The sequence below is a fragment of the Aegilops tauschii genome, chromosome 2 (genome assembly GCF_002575655.3).
Source record: "Aegilops tauschii subsp. strangulata cultivar AL8/78 chromosome 2, Aet v6.0, whole genome shotgun sequence".
In the NCBI taxonomy this organism is placed as follows: Eukaryota; Viridiplantae; Streptophyta; class Magnoliopsida; order Poales; family Poaceae; genus Aegilops; species Aegilops tauschii.
The window spans coordinates 468,985,561-469,006,215 of NC_053036.3; the positions used below are offsets into that span (position 1 = coordinate 468,985,561).

A 20,655-nucleotide genomic window follows, 5' to 3' on the forward strand; every position below is an offset into this window, starting at 1 on the left:
TAGCAACTAGATGACCAGTTGCGCCCATGGCGCAAAAAGCGAGATCAAGCCCATGCACATGTGACTGATTTAGAACCAACTTCATGGATACTTATATCCCATTAATTACAATATAGATGATACCATGATAGACTAAAAGGAAGTAATAAGATCGCTTGATAATAGCATACATTGGTTTACCCGTTGTGCCGATGGTGCAAAGGGCGAGAGGGAACCAAGCAAGAGTGTTTATAGAATATTTAGATACGATGTTCAAACATAGTGTTATATATTCCATTGCATGGTACCAAGATGGCTGAAAACAAAGTCATGAGACCAACTCATGATAGAAAGCAAGCTGGATTACATAGCTCCATCTGCATTGGTATTTCCACACCAATTTAAAAAGATGTTTCATCTACTTTATATTATGAAGTACTGGAGCTGAAAGGATAAGGTGACGCAGAGCACATTATATGGTCGAGAAAAGTAGTGCATGACCTAGGTCTTGAAGCTGAGCTATATTATGAGATAATGGCAGTGGTTGCTCATGACGCTATCAAAGGGAGTGCAGGATGATATGAGTTCTCCCGCCAATTCCTCAAAGGCAAATGCATATGACACTCCTCCTTTCATATTTGCGATGTCAAAGAACTGAGTCCAGCTTCTTGTGATTGTATGATAAGCCGAGCAATGACGATGGCAGGTCTGTTTCCAGCTTTGATTAGCAAATTAGTATGCTCTTCATGCATGTGCCCCTTGGGATATTCTTGTGTGAAGTGAGTGGAAAAGTACTGCAATAGATATTAAGCATGGTTAAGATGCAGCTATGAAGATTCATAAAAAGGAGAAAGGACAGGAACAGAATACCATTTGTTGACCACTTGTTGCGAACATCTTGTTCATGGTACAGACATAGTAGGAAGAGAAATTTTGTTTCCGTCTAGTATTAAGCTGTTCAGAGTGTCAACATGCTGTTTGTATAGTGTTACCTCATTCCCAAACAAGAAAATAGTAGCTCAGCTCATCTATGTACCCATGAATGCGGACATCTATTTAATTTGAAGGCTAATTTAATTATCATGCCTAAATGTGGTATAAATGGGGCGACACCGTTAGCTTCTTACCACGGATAATGCATTTTACATCATCCAGAGTGGTCCCCTGCGTGCATATTCAGTTACTGGGCAATATGATGCCAAATCTACACAGAGAAAAAAAATGGCTATTACTTCATACCTCCTACACATCCAGAGTGATCCTCCTGTGTGCATATTCAGTTAATGTGTCACAAAATAACATGATGCCAAATGATAAGCATGTATGAGGAAAATTAAAATGTTCAATAAAGATTTCTCTAAAGGGCATATGATGCAAACTTTGAGAACAACAGGACTTCCAACTCGCTGGAACTGTAGTCGCACACATGAACATACTATGCTTCAAGTACCAGAAAGACAGTAGAACACATGGAAACAAACATGTGGATACCAATCGCTTATTCAGGCAGAGTAAGAAGCCTATACGCAATAATGAACGGTGGTCTGATTAAAGAAGATCAGGTGTTGGGGAAAATATACCTTGTCGTCGCTGAAATTTCACTTGGAGGCATCTATGGCGACTTGATGTGGCGTGCATGAAATCTTCTTTGGTAATAGGCAAGTAAAAGTCACATTTTAGTTTTGAAGCAAGCAGACAAAGTCTGTGAATATATATTATAGTCCATGCAAAGCAGACAAGATCCACGTATTAGCAATTTATTAAAACAGGAAAAAAATCAGCATATACATTTCCACGCATTAACATCTAACCAACTAAAAACCAAAGAGAGGAAATCGAAAACTTCTATTTTTTGGCCTGACAACATTGTCACCAAAGACTGGGAAGCATGGATTGCATGCGCCAATAAAAATTTACCAGGCAAAAAATAAGACATATCATTTTCCATCAACACTTATATACCAGTTAAAAAGCATGATCCAATGGTCTTAGTAGTAAACAACTCGGATAGAAGCATAGGCTAATGTGAGGCAGTTACACATGCCGCAAAAGCATCCTAAAGACGGATGTTTTTCACGCAAGCTATATTAGTAGAGAAACTATTGCTCAGCTTTGTAAATCGTAACCAGAAAAAGGAAAGAGAAGCCTATGAAAAATTGCACAGGAGCACATATTAACAGAAGGAAAATCCGACTAAAATATAAAATCCTATAACTTAGTCCTAGAATCCTTTCGTATAAGGAGTGAAGAAATGTTTGTAGTCTCAAGAGCCTCGTCGGTACGAAATCTTTCAACTATTTTGTTACCCGTGTCAATATCCCTCAGTTCCAGCGGCTGCAATCAAGAGTCAAGAATAAATCAGATTGGTAATAAAACAAATGACAAATTTAAGCTCCAGTTAAGTCAAGCATATATAAAAAAACATGCCCCTGAACTTAATTTTCGTCATTTGGGGGATGTATAGCATGGAACTGCAGATATGCCAATGGGGAGTTCTAATTCAGAGCATCCCTGAATAAAGAGTGTGCAGTAAGAAATGATAGCAGTATTTATACTCAGGGTCGCCGGAGACATGCATCGAAGGAAATATGTGCATTGCACCACCATATTTCTTGGCTGACTCAACCAAGTCACATACTTTCTCCTGCTACCGACGTCTGTGTTACTACAAGGGGAAGAAAAAAGTTCAACTATTACCACTCCACTTTCAGTATATATACGGTGCCAACAACTTGGCATAGAACCTAATGTTTTTCTGTGAGTTCATGGATCGGCCATTGGGAGAATATTACAGGGTGGAGGCATAAGGAGAATAATCAAATAGCAAGACTGTACAAGAAAATATGCTGCAACTTGCAACTCATGAAATTCTGTTTAAATTTATAGGTCATATTTGATGCATAGGAAGCACAGGTAAATACAGAAGTTCAGCTTCAAGCCACTCATCAAATATGGGGGACCTCCCTTGCTATGCCCAGACCAACAAAAATTGAACTGTCGATACAACCGGACTGACAAAATGAACTATTGAAAGGGAAACCTACTATTTTTTTTGCAGAACATTTTCAATTTGACAATGCAAAAAGTAGTAAACACCACAAGATGTGATTTTTTTCCCATTCCTCAATCGAGAGTAACGATCAACAACCAGCTCATGTTGCAAATATATTTCAATTGAACAAAGCAGGCTACATCCAGCAATAACTTGACCTAAGTTTCTACTTGTGACCTTTTATAGTGGTTGTTTATGCCATGAACAATAAGGAGTGGAAATTAATATATCCCGAACCAATATTTCGAAATTTGTAGAGGCCAAGTAATTCATTAATCTAATGTTTCCTGGTGAGACACACCATTCATCCATAGCAGGTTAGGCAAGCAAGCTTAACTAACCTACTGCAATGGCCACTGCTGCACCACGAGCGTCGGGGAAGACGTCCAGGGAAGAAGGCGGCGGCGCGAGAGGCCGTGGGGCCGGAGGGTCGAGGAGCGGGGGAGGCTGGAGATGCTGAACGGCGCGGACTCGAATGGGGCTCGAGGAAGGGAAGGATTGATCCTTTGTGTGCTAGGTTTTCGGGACGCATTAGTGCCTTTCGTGCTGGACAAAATAACTTGCAAATCAAAATCTGTATAACTTTACTCCTGAACCTGGCCAACATTAATTAGCATGGCCCCTTTTGCTCATATTTGTACATTTAGTCGGCAAACCTTTCCGAAATTGTATCTGAAAGAAGCTGCTACTGTCTTTTGCTTGTTCTCGCAAAGAATTAAATCCATAGTATGCCAAGAAGCTATGAAAATTTTGCAATTGCTTCAAAGAATATAATACATTGCAGAAATAAAATACTCTATCAGAGAGTTGGCAGGCGAGGTAGTAGGAACAAGAGCAAGAACTAACTTTGAGAGGAGATGGGCAGACTCTTGCATCGTGCCCTGGCTGACACCTACGCTTACGCCATGCCTCATGTATCCATTCCTCATTCCTCTGTGCTGTGATAGAAATTCAGAATGGCAAATAAAAGTATTCTTAGATAGCAGCCTTCATTTCTTATCCTTTAGTAGGCACATTTGATTCTGAAGGAAGATGGAAAATATGCATATAGCAAGGAATAGTAAAAAGATGTTCTTTCAAACTTGCATGGCTATTTGTTTTTTCTGTAAACATGCCAATCTACTGCCATCTCGCTGGCCTTAATTTCTTACCTTTTCATAGATGCAAATTTGATTTTGAGCAAGTAGAGAAGCAATATACGATAGCATACATCAAGAAATAGTAGATGAATGTTCTTTTCAGCCTTAATTCTTTTCAGCATATATACGACCATCGTTTTTTCCTGTAAATACACTGATGTACTACCATCTCATTGCAAATTGTTAGACGTATTAGGGTTTGGAACAATGCTCGATACCCTTGGTGGGTACGGCTGTCATATATTTATAGGAGGGAACCGTACAAATACAAGTTGTGTTACAACACGTATATCTAATATATACTTAGTCTAACACCCTCCCTCAATCTTAACTATGTCCTGAAACACTCAGAAGGTTAAGATTGCGACGACATCCTTCAAAAGAAGGCAAGGGCAAGGGTTTAGTGAAAATATCAGCAAGCTGATCCTTCGAAGAAATAAACTTAATCTGAAGGAGCTTATGAGCAACACGTTCCCTCACAAAATGATAGTCAACTTCGATGTGCTTCGTTCGGGCATGAAATACTGGATTGGACGAAAGGTATGTTGCATTATCACACCAAAGAACAGGCGACTGAGTTGGGGAGACCTTCAACTCTCGAAGCAATGACTGCACCCACATGATCTCAGCTGTGGCATTAGCAACAGCTTTGTACTCAGCTTCGGTACTACTCCGGGACACCGTAGCTTGCTTGCGAGCTTGCCAGGCGATCAAGTTAGGCCCAAAGAACACAGCATGTCCCCCCGTGGATCGCCGATCATCAGGACAACCAGCCCAGTCGGCATCAGAGAATGCTGAGATCAGTCCAGAACGCGCAGGCTGAAGATGGAGACCATATGACCCAGTGTGACGAACATAGCGCAAGATGCGCTTAACAGCTGACCAGTGAGAATCACGTGGTGCATGAAGATACTGGCACACACGGTTAACTGCAAATGATATGTTTGGTCGAGTAATGAGCAAGTACTGCAGTCCACCCACAATGCTGCGGTACTCTGTGGCATCCTCAGGAGCAAGCAAGTCACCAGCAAGAGCTGTCAGTTTGTCTGTAGCAGACATGGGAGTCATAGCAGACTTGCACTGCAACATACCGGCACGACGCAGGAGATCCTGAGAGTACTTCTTCTGAGTAAGAGTCAAGCCACCATCAGAATGAAGAACCTCTAGGCCCAGAAAATAATGCAGTCTCCCAAGATCCTTAACAGCAAACTCAGCACCAAAAGAGGACACAAGCCGGTCTGTAGCAGAAGCAGACGAACTGACAAGGATGATGTCATCAACATATACCAGAATGTACATAGTCACCTCAGGTCGCTGTAGAACAAACAGAGACGTGTCTGCTGTAGAAGGAACAAACCCATGCGCACGAAGAGCAGCGCCAAGACGGGCATGCCATGCACGCGGGGCCTGCTTCAAACCGTAGAGAGCTTTGACAAGATGACATAAATGATGTGGCTGAGCAGGGTCAACAAAACCTGGCGGCTGACGCATATAAACCTCTTCTTCCAGAACTCCATGGAGAAAGGCATTCTGAACATCAAGCTGTCGAAGCGACCATCCGCGAGTAACAGCCAAAGAGAGAAGAACACGAATAGTAGTTGGTTTAATAACAGGACTGAATGTGTCTTCATAATCAATGCCATACCGTTGTTTGAACCCCTTGGCAACCAGGCGTGCCTTGTACCTCTCAATGGAGCCATCAGCATGTCTCTTCACCTTGAATACCCATTTAGAGTCAATGATATTAACACCAGATGGAGGTGGAACAAGACGCCAAGTATTGTTTCTTTGAAGGGCATGAATCTCCTGCTCCATCGCAGCACGCCAATGCGGGATGCCAAGCGCCGCTCGAAAATGTCGTGGTTCAGTCGTAGGGTCAGCTTCAGCATGTGCCACACAGGCCGCAAGCCACGCGACAGTGCCGTCAGTGCGCTTCTTCGGTTGGAAGATGCCACTTTTGCTACGAGTATGGGGACGCAGGACGACAGGCGGAGGTGGCGCTAGAGCTGCCATACCAGAGGAGCCACTATCCATCAGCGGCGAGGAGGACGCACCGGCGGGCGAGTCAACAGGCGCATCCGGTGGCACGGTCAGGGTCGGCGAAGACAGACCGGGCGTGATCGGCGTCGACGGACCAGGCGACGAAGACTCGGTGACCTGCGAGGCCTCCGGCTCAGGGGAGAGCGTCGCGGGTCCAGCCGGCCCGGCCGACAGCTCCGCAGGTTCGGCCGGCCCAGGCGACAGCGAGGCCGCTGGCCCCGGCGACTTAGTCACCCCGTCGGATCCTCGTGCATGGGGCATGCACGCGTGATCGACGTCAGGGTCAAGCGGGGTAGTGGCGGGGGCAGCCTCGTCGAGCGCCTCATCCGGCGTGGCAGCAACTGGCGCAGTTGTGGCCATATCATCATCCAGAAGCTCAAGTCGAGCGCCTTGTCCAGTCCCTGCACCATGGTTAGGCAACAACAGAGGAGAATATGCAGCATCCACAAATTGATCAGGCAAAACTGGAAAAGAGTGCAACTCAGTGACGGGAGTATTGGTGGGTGATGTGAGTGTGGAAAACGGGAAGACAGTCTCATCGAACACAACATCACGAGAAATGTAAACACGATTTGACGGGATGTGAAGACACTTGTAACCTTTGTGGAGAGGACTGTACCCAAGAAACACACATTGTTTAGATCGATACTCAAGTTTATGCTTATTGTACGGACGAAGATGCGGCCAACACGCACAGCCGAACACTTTGAGGAGGGAGTAATCTGGAGTTTCATTAAGCAATACTTCGAGTGGAGACTTCATGTGAAGGCGTCGTGTGGGAATCCTGTTTATCAAAAAACAGGCAGTAACAAAGGCATCGCTCCAGAACCGAAACGGGACAGAGGCATGTGCAAGAAGTGTCAGGCCAGTTTCAACTATGTGACGGTGTTTGCGCTCAGCTGCACCGTTCTGCTGATGTGTATGAGGACAAGACACATGGTGTGAGATGCCAAGCTTCTGAAAGAAGGTGTTAAGGTTACGATACTCAACCCCCCCCCCAGTCTGACTGGACATGGATAATTTTGTGCTTAAGCAATCGTTCAACATGTGCTTGAAATTGCATAAAGACATGAAACACATCAGATTTGCGCTTAATAAGATAAATCCAAGTAAAGCGACTGAAAGCATCGATGAAACTGACATAATAGTTGTGACCACTAACAGAAGTTTGGGCATAGCCCCACACGTCTGAAAATACAAGCTCAAGAGGAGCCGTGACAACACGACTTGATACAGAAAAAGGCAACTGATGACTCTTGCCTTGTTGACAAGCATCACACACTAGAAACTCCTTATTACTCGACTCAACAGGAAGATGATGGCGATGAAGCACATGGCGCACAATGGGAGTAGCGGGGTGGCCAAGGCGAGAGTGCCACTGCGACGACGACACCCGAACACCACTGAAAACTTGAGAGACTCGTGGCACATCAAGTGCGTATAAGCCGTCGCGAGCTCGACCACTAAGAAGAACGTCCCTCGTGTCCCGGTCCTTAACAAAAAAATGGAAAGGGTGAAACTCAACAAACACATTGTTGTCACGAGTTAATTTAGGAACCGAGAGTAAACTACGTGTGACTGAGGGAACACGAAGGACATCAAGCAGATGCAAGGTTTTAGTGGTACGTGAAAGAAGAGATGCCTGACCAACATGTGAGATGGGCATACCTGATCCATTGGCCGTGCGGACCTGATCGTGACCGGTGTAGGGCTGGCGAGTGGCCAGCTTGTCAAGCTGACTCGTCAAATGGTCCGTAGCGCCCGTATCCATGTACCAGGCAGGATCCACCGAGTATGAAGGAGTGAACCCGGGATCCGGTGTAGCGAGAGCAGCTTGCTTCTCATTGCCCTTCCCATTATTCCCAATGCCAAGAAAATCTCGTTTAAAGCGACGATGGCAGCGAGACGCCAAGTGCCCCTCGATGCCGCAGAGTTGACACTCAACCCCACCACCACATGCCTCGCAGTGGAGCCGCTTGCGGCCAGCCGTCGGAGGTGGAGCGGGCGGACGGGGCTGGTTGCCTGAGGTCGGCGACGCCTTCTGCTTAGCACCGCGGGCGCCCCCGCGGAGAGCAGCGTTCACAGAAGGGCCCTCCGTGTAGACGCCAACGGAGCGGCGAGCAACGAGCCTCTGTTCGGTGTTGAGAAGGCGTGCATAGAGATCGCGAGGCGGCATCGGTGTGTCACGTCCATTAATGTTTTCAACGAGAGAATCATAGTCCTCATCAAGCCCATTGAGAATGAACGAAGTAAACTCCTCATCACGAAGAGGCTTCCCAATAGACGACAGTGTATCAGCCAAACTTTTGACCTTGTTGAAGAAGGCCGTGACGGAGAGGTCATTTTTCTTGACCTCACCTAGCTGGTTACGAATAGCAGAGGAACGGGCCAGCGATTGCGAGGAAAAGCTGGAGTCGAGCGTGGCCCATGCATCCCTCGACGTCGCGGCAAAGACGACCATGCCAGCCATGGATGGAGTGAGCGACGACTGAATAGCACCCAGGATGGCTTGATCTTGAGCAGTCCACCGACGATGAGCAGGGTTGGGGACCATGACAGAGCCACCATGGGACGAGGGTACCGGAACCATAGCCGGAGGGCACGGCAGGGAGCCATCAACATATCCTTCAAGGTAGTGGCTACGCATCAGCGGCAACACTTGAGCGCGCCACAGGAGATAGTTATCAGCAGAAAGCTTCACCGTCACTAGATGGGCGAAGTGAAAAGGCCCTGGTTCGGCCATCGGCGCGGAGAGCGGCAGATCAGGCGGCGGACCAGGCGGCAGGACAACACTATATGGGATTAGTGCATCGGCCGATGGTTGTTGATGATGGCCATAAGCCGCCGGGGAGTGCGCACCATACGGGAGCGCAGGAGGAGCGGCGTACATCTGGGCAGCGGCGTAGGACGTCGGGGCGGGAGCAGCATACGGCGCATACGACGCAGCCGACGGCGCGAGGTAGGGCGCCGGGTACGGGCCGCCATACGGCGCCTGGATGGGAGCGCCATAGGGCCCCGAGGCCAGCGGCGCATCGTGGTACGGGGCCGGGGCTGGAGGACCACCGTAGGCCGGCTGCCCATTGGCGCCGTAGGAGGCCGGTGGTGGAGGCGCGCCCCGCGACTGGATCGGGGTGGCCGCGATCGGAAGCGCAGCAGGCGACCGAGGCGGCGGCAGCATGGCGGGCGATCGCTGCGGCGCAGGAGGTTGTGATCCCGTCGCAGTAGATCGGGCCCAGGCAAGTGGAGGCGACGCCAGGAACGGCGACTCCATCGCCAGAGTGGAGAGAGGCGGCGCGGCGGCGGGGGCCGGCGCGACGGCAGCAGAGGCGGCGGAAGCGTGACGCGGATCGAACGCGTCGTCTGATACCATGTTAGACGTATTAGGGTTTGGAACAATGCTCGATACCCTTGATGGGTACGGCTGTCATATATTTATAGGAGGGAACCGTACAAATACAAGTTGTGTTACAACACGTATATCTAATATATACTTAGTCTAACACAAATTATGTATTGTGCAAAGGAAAAATCGTTTTACTTTTCAGCATATATATACGATCATACGGTAGTCACACATATAAGCAGCACCACAAAAACAAACACACAAACACGACACCCGGAAAAACCAGGAATACAAAGGAATTAACACGATAATAAGCAGTAAACAGTATAGGGTAGAAAAGTGCAGCGCTTAGGGAAGAAGGACAAGGACAAACCTAAAAAACTTTCAAAGGGATGAAACAATAATCTGAGAGGGTGAGGCGGCATGGTGCAGATTTGGTTTTCTGAAATAAAGCATTAGCAATTAACAAAAAAAATCGTCACACAAGGCCAGATATATGAATGACCAACATATTAAAATCTCCTTAAAGCTTGCAAGCCAGTAGTAATATAGGTAGGAACGATGTATTCCCCATCACATTGAGGGAGGAAAGGGGAAACACATGGTCTGTGAGGAGATTAGGAGAACGAACAACTACAAGGACCAACGCACCTGACACGTACCTCAACCAGCTTGCAGGCGGCGCCGCCTCCATGACGAACCACGACGGCCTCCTCCATCTCCCCAGCAGCTCAAGCCCACCATGACCAAACCGTTGCTTCTTGTCCTCGGCACCTATCTCCCCTGCTCCTTGCAACGATGGCGGCATGGGAGAGAGAGAGAGAGGAGGAGGAGAGGTGGCAGCGCAAAGATCTGCGCCCGATCCAGAATCACGGCACGCGGCGCGTGATGCCGGCGACCTGCACCAGATCCGGCTCGGCCGAAGTGCCGCAGCCGCTGCTGTACCTCGAGCGCCGGGGAGAGAAGGCCTCGTCGGCCGCTGCGTGGAGCCGGCGGCGCGACGGTACGGAAGGAGGGGATCGGGGGAGGGGAGAGCGCATGAGAGAAGGCAAGGGAGAGGAGATATTTTCACGGGTGGCCGCTGGGTGCAAACAAGGACCGTAAAAAACACCCTGCCAACCCACGAACGCCGCTGGCAACCCACGATCGATTCACCCCTGCTTTTCACCCGGACAGAAGCACTCACACACCGGCCGCTGCGAGGCTGGTCCGCGTGCAAGGCTGGCCCATGTGTCAGTCGCTCTAGCCCGGTTACTCGGAGTACAGAAGAACGAGCACCGGATGTTTACCACCACGATCAAAGGTACGATGTCGCTGGCCAGCGAGGCAAATCGAGTGTTCAGGATGAATTTGAAACGGGGATGGCGCTAAAATGGCGGGTTGGGTAGCTGGGTTTATATGTTCAATTTCCGATAATGGGCTATGAATGGCAGTGGGCTAGGTGGATCGAAAGAAAAATAGATGGGTGAGACATGGGATGTCGAGAGGTGGACCTGTGGGTCGGGCGGACCTCCGATTCCCTCAAATCTTCCGTCGATCTGGTGCCAGTTTAAGGAAATTCGGACGTCCAGGCCAGTGCACAGACATTTCATGAAATTCAGACGTTCAGGCCAGTGCACAGACATTTCATGACTATGGCTAAAAGTGCCCAGGGGAGGACAAGGATATGGTCCGCCGCCACCGTTTGCAAGCAGAGGGAGACGGGCGACAAGTGTGATTCAGGTTTGGAGAAGGATGTAGGAAGCAAGTTAACTATGAGCGGGTGTCATTTTATCTACCAGTGCGCACAGATAGCTCCACAATGATCGTACCACCTCAGATCATATTGGCCAGCAATAGCCTCTTGCTGATCTGGGCGTTGAAACCAGTGATACACGCAAAGCATAAAAACAGTAGAACATACTCGGTTCCAGCACAAAAGCAAATATCACTAGTAAACATATCCATACAGTGTAGGATTACACAATACTGTTAATAGCTTGCAGGCAACACAGCCCAAGTCACCTTAACTAAAATTGAGGCAGTCTCGAGATTTAGTTGATGGCCGGCGTGTCCATTTAACTTAGCTTTGAAGGAACAATTGCTTTCAATATTACTGTTACAGCCTTTGTGATCAACCTTGAACTTCAAATGCATCAGTGTATCCTCTGTAACAGCAATCACAAAGCTTCCTAAGCCACAGGACTCACTAATATTTCCACTGAAGAGCTGGAATTCTTTATTCATCTCCAGAAGATCAATGGTAGAACTGAAAGATAAATCAAAGCCAGTCTGCACTTGAGATATGATAACTTCTACTGTGGCCTCGACTGAATTATGAACAAGTGCAAAAGACGTATCAACTGCACCACAATTTCCACCAATGCGAACCTCGTGTGGTCTCCATGACATGCGTAAACCGTCAAATTCTGAGATTCCATCAATCAGCTGTAAATCATCCTCTTCATTCTCGCCATTCTTGATCCTCATGTCAAACTCAAGTAGCACATCAAATATCAACAGGATGGCTCTCTTAGGGCCGTTCATTTCAATGAGAGAACCCTGTAAATTATCACAATTAGTGGCCCTTGATAGCAAAATAAGAAATTCTGAAGGTAATACATTCCTTGCTGGCCATGTGCCATCAGATCTCTAATAAATGAGCCAACACAAAACCATAAATCCTAATCCCCAGAAGCAAATAGGACTTTCAGGCATAGTTGTCAATATCCCCATATGTATACAATCATCAATTCTGATTGGTTCTACCATACGATCCTACAACGCCGATGCTATAGAGACAACCTTTCAAGTAAAACTCAAAACGTTCACCAAACAGAACATAGTAAAAACAAACGAAAATGCAGGTCCTGGATATCCACTAAGGATGTGTTAGAGGGATAGCCACCCAGGGGACAGGGATAGCCATATTTAGGATGGATACCAGATGTTTGGTTCATGGGCGAGCTTGGATGAGGCAGGACAGGGATAACCAGATGCTGCGAATATTCCTTAAAAATCTGGCTCCGCAGGCGCGCGAAAATCTCGCGGACATGGCTAGCCAGGCTCGCGCCCGAAGTGTTTTCGCCCCTGCTCACCTCTCCAAAAAATCCCCAACCCTATCGTTTCCGTTCGTTCCCTCGGATCTCTCCTTCCCGTGGGTGCCAGCGGCGGCAAATCGAGGAGATGGCCGCAAATTGAAGGTCAGTTCATCGGCCCTCTCTCCTTCCTATCTTTTCTCTCCCGCTCGCAGAGATGCGGCGGTGGCGGTGGCCGCAGATGGTGTGGCGGCGGGGCGGAGGCGGATGGGTGCGGAGGCGGCGGCCGCCGCAGCTGGGCGTGGCGCCGGCGGTAGACAAAGCTGGGCGCGATGTGGTAGGCAGATGCAGGGCACGGTGCTTGAGCAGCTCGGCGTGCGGGCGTTAGATGCAGGAAGATGCGCGGCAGTACAGCGCGGGCGTGCGTGGTCCGTGGTGGCCGGTTGCTGGGTGGCGTACGTGCTGGTGGTGGTGTTGACTTGTGTGCCGACCCTTGATCTTATTTTCCTACAGGAGCTGAAAGGGAAAAGACAACGTTAAGTCAGGGGCGACATGTTCTTATACTTACTATTGCACATATCATATTTGATTGCCTCATGTTGAAAAATGGGCTAATCTCACCCACCAACCAAACAGAAAAATGGTTATCCCCAACCATGATTCATCCTTCAAATCAAATAAAACACGGGCTAACCTTATCCGTCAACCAAACAGAAAAAATGGCTATCCCTATCCAGCTGGATAGGGATGCCCATATCCACCCTAGCATGTCCCTTTAACCAAACGCATCCAAAGTCAGTTATTAGACATCCTAATATTCCCAGTCTTTGCCACATGCCCAGATCAGCAAAACACAGGTCAGTAAAGCACCAACAAACGTAAGGCAATTTTGATTATAGCCCCTTGACTATCAGTGTCTGCAACGTCCTTGGGTACCAATCAATCCAGAGAATGTAGGATGGCAGGGAATGAGTGCTGGAGTTTTAATCTGAACCGCTAAATTAAATTTGGGCTTTGGGCCCCTTGACTATCAGTGTTTTTGCAGCATGACACACCCTTGGGTACCAATCAATCCCGAGAATGTAGGATGGCAGGGTATGAGTACTGGAGTTTTAATCTGAACTGCTAAATCAAATTTGAGCTTTGGGGGCTACGACGCGTACAACAGATTGGTACCATCAAATTTCGGCATTTGGTACGAGATATGCAATGAATTATGCAATCTGTTTGCAGCACCCAAAAGGGATTGTGGTACTTCTGCGACAGCTCCAGAGTCTTCTCCACGAATTCGTACAAAATATGTAGAAAAAAACCAAGAATAGAATATTTGCAAAAAGGAAAAAAAACACCAGACTGAGCCTATGTTCTATATTATAGGGAATGACTATTAATAAATCGAAACCAGGGGCACTTGTATCACAACATACCTATTCCTTACACCATGTATTCCACTCCCTCAGTCCCATAATATAAGATTTTATTACAACCAATATGTGAATATATCAGTTGTAATTAGGGGTGGGCATACAAACCGACAAACCGAAGACCGAACTGAGGCCGAAACCGAAAAAACCGAATTTTCGGTTTTTAATACATGTAATGGGAATTTCGGTTTTTACTTCTGTTAACCGAACTGTTTTTTATCGGTTCGGTTCCTCATGGGTAACCGAACAAAAAAACCGAACATATAAACAGTATAGTCACGAGAGCTGCTCCCGTCACAAAAAGATGCGCCACGCAGCGACCAGCCTGCGCGCGGCAGGGGAAAAATTCATTCCCAGTCTCCCACGAGCCCAGCCAGCAACTTGGCAAGGCACGTACCATTTTTGGGCCTTTTACTGCGTGGCCCATGTAGTTTGCATGTACGTGAGCAAACCATCCGGACGTGTTGTGGTCGTGGGATTAGTCCCACCTCGGCTGGCGACGTGAAGGACCGCAGGTAGCTCAGCTATATAAGAGGGTAAGCTGCAGGAGGTACGAGGCGCACACGGGCTGCTGAACTAGCTTTCGGTATAAACGGTATAAACTTAATACCGAAACGAAATACCGGTTAACCAAACGTTCGGTTTTCTAATTTTTTGAGTCATCTTTGGTTAGCATTTTCTCTAAACAAAATGTATTAAACAAACTTTCGGTTTATACCGAATGCCTAGGCCTAGTTGTAATAACATCTTATGTTATGGGACGGAGGGAGTACCACTCCATCCAAGCTTTTATCACTTATAAAGGAGATCAGGTGACTGTGGTATGCCATCAAAAGTATGTAGGTTTCTATCTACCTTCATCTATGCACATAATTTACAATGATTGCAGATAAGTATAGATATTCACCTGCTGCACGATGATGGGATCATCCCTGGTACGATTGAAAACATAATTTAGTTTTAGATCAACTTCATCACGTGCTGCTATATATCCATATAACTGTATTGAGCCACTATTGATAGGAGCTTTAGCTAACTTCATTGAAAAGATCTGCATCATGTTACGTGGTATATCGTATGCACGAGCTGGCTCCAACCGAGCTTCACCAAAGTTTAGGATTTAAATTGCAGCCGTTAGTTAATACATTTGAGAAATGAATGTTATAAAGAAAGTTATGCTTTGCCAAAGATAAAGGTCTGCCAATGGGTACGAAAAAATCATAATAAAAATAAATAGGCAACAAAAATAATGTGATAAATTTGTCAATAACAAATTATTCTATACAAATATGTATATTTCAAAGTATGTTCATACCAAGTTGAATGAATATAGAGTTACAACCACACAAAAATTCTCTACAATAGATAGGATTAAGGTTTTTAACTAAATGATGCTTAGCAAATGCCAAAATGTTTTAAAATAACATTATATTTTGAACCAAGTTATTTTTGTTAAGTAGTTTTATCATACAGGTAATTATTTATTCTAAAATAGCGTGGATAATTGAACACAAAAATATGACTATAAAAATGATATGAGAAACTCGTAGTAAAAATAGTTAGCCAAAGAAATAATGTGATAGTTATATATAATTAAAAAAATGTAGATGAGGTTGTCAAAGAAATAATGTGATAGTTATAACTAACGGCAATGAGGTTGTCGCTCTCCATTTCTTGACCAGGGATGGTGTGAGATACAACAAAGCAGCACCAAAGACGACGCAAGCTAGGCCAAAGTGGTGCAGGGCATCACGAGCAGAAATAACGGTCGCTCAAGCTTCCACATATGGCGGTGATGGTTGACTAATCTAGGTGAAAGTTAGCACTACCATCTAAGCTTGACTGTGCTGCCCTTCGATGCAGGGTGGCAAGGGCGAGAGAACAAGAAGTCACATCCCCCTTCGGTCTAGGCAGCATACAACAAGCTAACAGAGCATATCCAACCCCCCGTTGTGTGTGATATGGTCCCACCGTGGCTTGTCTGCTCTGTGCGGGGTGCGTATGATGTGTTGGGAGATTAGGCGAGCTTGAGGCGTGTTAGGTGACGATGCTTTAGCCACGGTCACCATCCCCAACCACGAGCAATGCGCTCACCAGCAATCACACGGCTCAAGAGTTGTTGATGTTGCCGCAGTTTTCTCCGTCTCAGGCGCCGCTCCTGCAGCCGCCTCTCACCATCATGAGGAAGTTTGCGAGGTAGGTGACGGATGAGAAATAATAACTCCACCTAGGGGGGGCATGCATATACACAGCAGGTATTTGGTCAACCTAAAATTACACGGATTGCTCTCCTCAGGTATGGGCCAATAGGCATGGGACACCTGCCCGGACCAGATGTCTCCAAGTGCAGGACATGCCCTCTCAGAGCATCTCCCAATAGCCCCCCAGGACGAGTTTTTTTCCGCCGGCACCGGAAAAAAACCCAGCCAGCCCCCAGGACGATGAATTCCGCCGGTTCGGCCCATTTTTTGGCCCGGCAATCCCAGGCTGAACCCAGCACACTAGGGGGGCACTTGGGGGCTCCGACGGAAGGAAAAGCGGCGCATGGGCCACCATTGTCAGGCGAAACGATTTTTCCACGTCCAGTCGCCCCCCGCGCGCACTACCCCTTCCACCGCCGTGCCGATCCCAGTGACGCCCACCTGCCCACCGTCGCTAGGAAGGCCATTTCCCCGCCGGAAAGAGAGGGTTCGCCGTGGCATCCTCCATCCTGCTCCTGGGCGAGCTTTCCGGCGCTCCGACCACGCAGGCGGGGATACTGGCGGTTGTGCGCCTACCACGCCCCCCAGGTGTTCGATGGTTTGTCTACTCGGCTATGGACTCGAACGACGAGGAGGCGTTCGCGGCGCTGCTGGAGGAGGAAGCCGAGGCCAACGCCCAGGACAAAGAGCACCTCATGGTCCTCGCCCCTCTGCCAGCCTGTTCGCGAGCAATGCAAAGCCGCGGCGAGGTGGCTCGGCGCCGGGCCGCCAGAAGAGTAAGCAAAGGCATTGATTGGTGCGATGGACTCGGATGACGAGGAGGCGTTCGCGGTGCTGCTGGAGGAGGAAGCCGAGGCCAACGCCCAAGACAAAGAGCACCTCATGGTCCTCACCCCTCTGGCCGGCCTGTTCGCGAGCAATGCAAGGCCGCGGCGAGGTGGCTCGGCGCCGGGCCGCCAGAAGAGCAAGCAGAGGCATCGATTGGAGGGCTATTGCTTGCTCTACGCCGACTACTTCGCCGACACTCCACTGCATGGCGAGAAAGTATTTCAGCGTCGTTATCGGATGAGCCGAGAGCTCTTCCTCGGGATTGTGAGTTCCATCTGGGAGTTCGACGGCTACTTCAAGTGCAAGAAGGATTGCACCGGCACACTTGGATTCACCTCACTCCAGAAGTGCACAACAGCTATGAGGATGCTTGCATACGGAGCTCCCGATGATATAATGGAAGACTATGGACGCATGGCCGAGTCCACCACCATTAAGTGTTTGCACAAGTTCTGCAGGGCAGTGGTGGCAGTGTTTGGACCACACAATACTTGCGATCACCCAATGCTAAGACACTGCTCGGATCCTAGCACAAAATGCAGTAAGAGGATTTCCTGGGATGCTTGGAAGCATCGGCTGCATGCATTGGGCATGGAAAAACTATCCATTTGCTTGGCAGGGGATGTACAAAGGCACCAAAGGAGCTTGCAGTGTGGTACTTGAGGCAATGGCCACACAAAACCTCTGGATTTGGCTCTCCTTTGGTATGCCAGGAACTCACAATGACGTCAATGTACTGCAGTGCTCGAATGTCTTCGCCAAGCTTGTTGAAGGTCATGCTCCTCCGATGAACTTCGAGGTCAATGGACGCCACTACAACAAGGGATACTACCTAGCAAATGGCATCTATCCGAGATGGTCCACATTTGTGAAGACTATCTCAAACCCTGTGCCAGGAGGCAAGAACTCCTACTTTGCCAAGTGTCAGGAGGCTTGCAGGAAGGATGTCGAGCGGGCATTTGGTGCGCTCCAATCTCAATTTGCTGTTGTCCGGTACCCCGCTCTGACCTGGTCAAAAGATCAAATGTGGGAAGTCATGACTTGTTGTGTCATCTTGCACAACATGATCATTGAGAGCGAGCAGGAAGAGCCAGTGTTTGACACTGAACCATATTACAAGCAAGGTCCTTTTGCACAAGTTGATCACCAGCTACTGGCAACCTAAGCTGCCTTCCTCAATATGCGTCAAGAGATCCGAGACCTACAGATGCATCAAGAATTGCAGCACGATCTGGTGAAGCACTTATGAAGGCTCAAGGGCAACGCCTAGCTCGACGTGTGATGAAATATGAGTTCTTATTTGTGTTTGAATTATGAGCTTGATTCGTTGAACTATTTGATTTGTATTGATTTCTATGATGGACTATGTGATAAAAATTAGTTTTTGTTGAATTTGTGCCGAAGCACGCCGAATGTGGGCCCAAATTGGGCCAATTTGCGCCAAAATTGGGCCGAAATCGGTGGCTGGGGGGCGAACTTGGGGGGTTGGCTGGGAACCCGAGCCCCCCCCCCTCCCATGCCGAATTTACCGTCGGTTGGCCCCAAGGAGGCGCTATTTCAAGCCCCTAGGGGGCCGAATGGCTGGAGATGCTCTCAGCCTCCTCACTTCGTACATTTAAAAAATACTGCAAAATTACTGACTCTATGTCCTATGAAAAAAAATGAAAAATAAGAAAAGAGATTTGGACAACTTACTTTCTGTACGGTCAGCGATATCAAAAAAGTAATTATGTTCCCAATAAGCCGCTCTCTTGTATATAGCACCATCACGGTGGCTGCTCCCTGAAATTATCGGCATGTAACATATATCTTCACTTAAACTAGTCTTTAACGTCGGGTCACTGTCCTCTGCTGCATTATTAGTCTTCGTCTCATTCACGCCATGTATGGAGAATTGGCGCAGCCAATTCAGTGCAATCTTCTCACTGAGGGAAGGGAGATCATAAAAGGTCAGTCTTACCACCCAGCTCATGAAGTAAGATGTACTCCCTCGTAAAATATAAGAGCGACGCTCTTATATTTCTTTACTGAGCGAGTATGTTCTAATGATATTACTATCAGTATTAAAATGGTAGCTTAACAGAACCAACCCTGAAATCGATTCCTATTCAGATTCAAAAATAATATCGATTACACTTACAACTAATATGAATCCCTTTCCCTTTCTAGTAGTGGGCGTTGTTCCAATTTAAAAAATGGTTTCTTTTCCTTGCCTTCCCAACAGATCTTGAGAAAGAAAAAATGTCAGAATCCAGATCGAAAAATTGGTGTAGGCAGAATCCAGATCCAAAAATTGGTCTAGGCAGAATCCATATCCAAAAATTGGTCTGAATCCAGATCCACGAAACGGGCATGAATACCACTCCACATGTTCGGGAGTAGAAACCAGAGGAGGGATGAACATACCGGAAAAGATGTTGATTTGGATAGGCCGGTACTAAAGCCTTGAGTGGAGCATCTCCTCGCGCAAGTGCTGGAAACCACCATCGAGGCAGAGCAGAGGCAACGCTGCTGTCGCTCCGAGTAATCGAGCGCGAGAGGATTTGCATCTCCACCGCCTCCGTAGATTGGGTATTGGCAGAGACTGCGCGGCGGCTATTTTGCGGCGGAGGGGAAAGGGCCAACCTTTCGACGCGGCTAATCTGCACCCGAGGACAGTAAAATCGAAAAAAAATCGGAATTTTTTTCAAAAAATTCCGATTTTTTTAGAGATGTAGCACCTGGAAGTCTTGGCAGTCTTGGCTTAGGCTTCTGCACTTGTGGTCGCTGCTGCACATGATAATCATATTGTGGTCCGGGATCAGTGGGAGGAACCAGGACAGGCCAGCGAACAGTGAACAACCCCATATCACGGTTGTAAGCCAACTCCATTGTGTGAGGCCTTGGGGGAGGAGCAGCGCCGTCAGTGGGGACCGGCTAGACAGAAGCTTCAAGATTCTCATTGGCTTCAGGCACAACATGTGCTTCAAGCTCCACATGATCTTCAGCCAAGACAGGTGCTACGTCTTGAGCTTGCGTTGGTTTTCCTTGAAGAGGAAATGGTGATGCAGCAATAGTAGCGTAAGTATTTCCCTCAGTTTTTGAGAACCAAGGTATCAATCAAATAGGAGGCTCCTCAGAAGTCCCACGCACCTACACAAACAAACAAAGAACCCGCAACCAATGCAATAAAGGGGTTGTCAATCCCTTCACGGCCACTTGCGAAAGTGAGATCTGATAAAGATAATATAATAATATAAATATATTTTTGGTGTTTTATAATATAGATTAGAAAAGTAAAGATGCAAAATAAAAGTAGATGGCAAACTTATATGATAAAAGATAGAACCGGGGGCCATAGGTTTCACTAGTGGCTTCTCTCAAGATAGCATAAGTATTACGGTGGGTGAAGAAATTACTGTCGAGCAATTGATAGAAAAGCGAATAATTATGAGATTATCTAGGCATGATCATATATATAGGCATCACGTCCATGACAAGTAGATCGAAACGATTCTGCATCTACTACTATTACTCCACACATCGACCGACTCCTGCCTGCATCTAGAGTATTAAGTTCATAAGAACAGAGTAACGCATTAAGAAAGATGACATGATGTAGAGGGATAAACTCATGCAATATGATATAAACC

General features: G+C 47.4%; 2 protein-coding genes across 20 annotated transcripts; both read right to left on the minus strand.

The window, feature by feature from the left end:
* Positions 1 to 244: 244 nt before the first annotated feature.
* On the minus strand, positions 245 to 10,691 carry LOC123497122 (uncharacterized). Of its 19 annotated transcripts, none has more exons than XR_012203090.1 (5): positions 10,205 to 10,691; positions 9,927 to 9,995; positions 3,878 to 3,969; positions 3,373 to 3,577; positions 245 to 2,313 (listed from the first exon to the last, which is right to left on the minus strand). XR_012203090.1 is itself a non-coding variant. In XM_073508815.1 (4 exons), exons 1-4 carry the CDS (start codon positions 10,359 to 10,361, stop codon positions 3,563 to 3,565), a joined length of 333 nt encoding a protein of 110 aa, XP_073364916.1. In that variant the 5' UTR covers positions 10,362 to 10,691; the 3' UTR covers positions 245 to 3,562. The 19 variants fall into 19 exon arrangements, 3 of the variants coding, with proteins under 3 accessions (XP_073364916.1, XP_045089105.1, XP_073364915.1); XR_006670424.2 differs by having other exon boundaries at positions 245 to 2,644; positions 10,216 to 10,689; XR_012203093.1 differs by having other exon boundaries at positions 245 to 1,183; positions 1,560 to 3,577; positions 10,216 to 10,685.
* A 769-nt stretch (positions 10,692 to 11,460) lies between these two features.
* LOC109786672 (uncharacterized) lies at positions 11,461 to 19,757 on the minus strand. The gene is made up of 4 exons (XM_020345246.4): positions 19,430 to 19,757; positions 18,719 to 18,948; positions 14,902 to 15,095; positions 11,461 to 12,094 (listed from the first exon to the last, which is right to left on the minus strand). Exons 1-4 carry the CDS (start codon positions 19,570 to 19,572, stop codon positions 11,525 to 11,527), a joined length of 1,137 nt encoding a protein of 378 aa, XP_020200835.1. The 5' UTR covers positions 19,573 to 19,757; the 3' UTR covers positions 11,461 to 11,524.
* Positions 19,758 to 20,655: the final 898 nt, after the last annotated feature.

What these genes read in the sequence shown, in the direction of transcription:
- LOC123497122 (XM_045233170.2), bottom strand. Translation starts at nt 10,361, where the DNA reads ATGCCGCCATCGTTGCAAGGAGCAGGGGAGATAGGTGCCGAGGACAAG. An exon ending in TCCCTTTGAAAGTTTTTTAG is followed by an intron (nt 3,970 to 9,926) that starts GTTTGTCCTTGT and finishes TTTCTATCACAG; the next exon opens with CACAGAGGAATGAGGAATGG. An exon ending in TCTGCCCATCTCCTCTCAAA is followed by an intron (nt 2,314 to 3,877) that starts GTTAGTTCTTGC and finishes TCTTGATTGCAG; the next exon opens with CCGCTGGAACTGAGGGATAT.
- LOC109786672 (XM_020345246.4), bottom strand. Translation starts at nt 19,572, where the DNA reads ATGCAAATCCTCTCGCGCTCGATTACTCGGAGCGACAGCAGCGTTGCC. An exon ending in CCAAATCAACATCTTTTCCG is followed by an intron (nt 18,949 to 19,429) that starts GTATGTTCATCC and finishes CCCTTCCCTCAG; the next exon opens with TGAGAAGATTGCACTGAATT. An exon ending in ATCCCATCATCGTGCAGCAG is followed by an intron (nt 12,095 to 14,901) that starts GTGAATATCTAT and finishes GATAATTTACAG; the next exon opens with GGTTCTCTCATTGAAATGAA.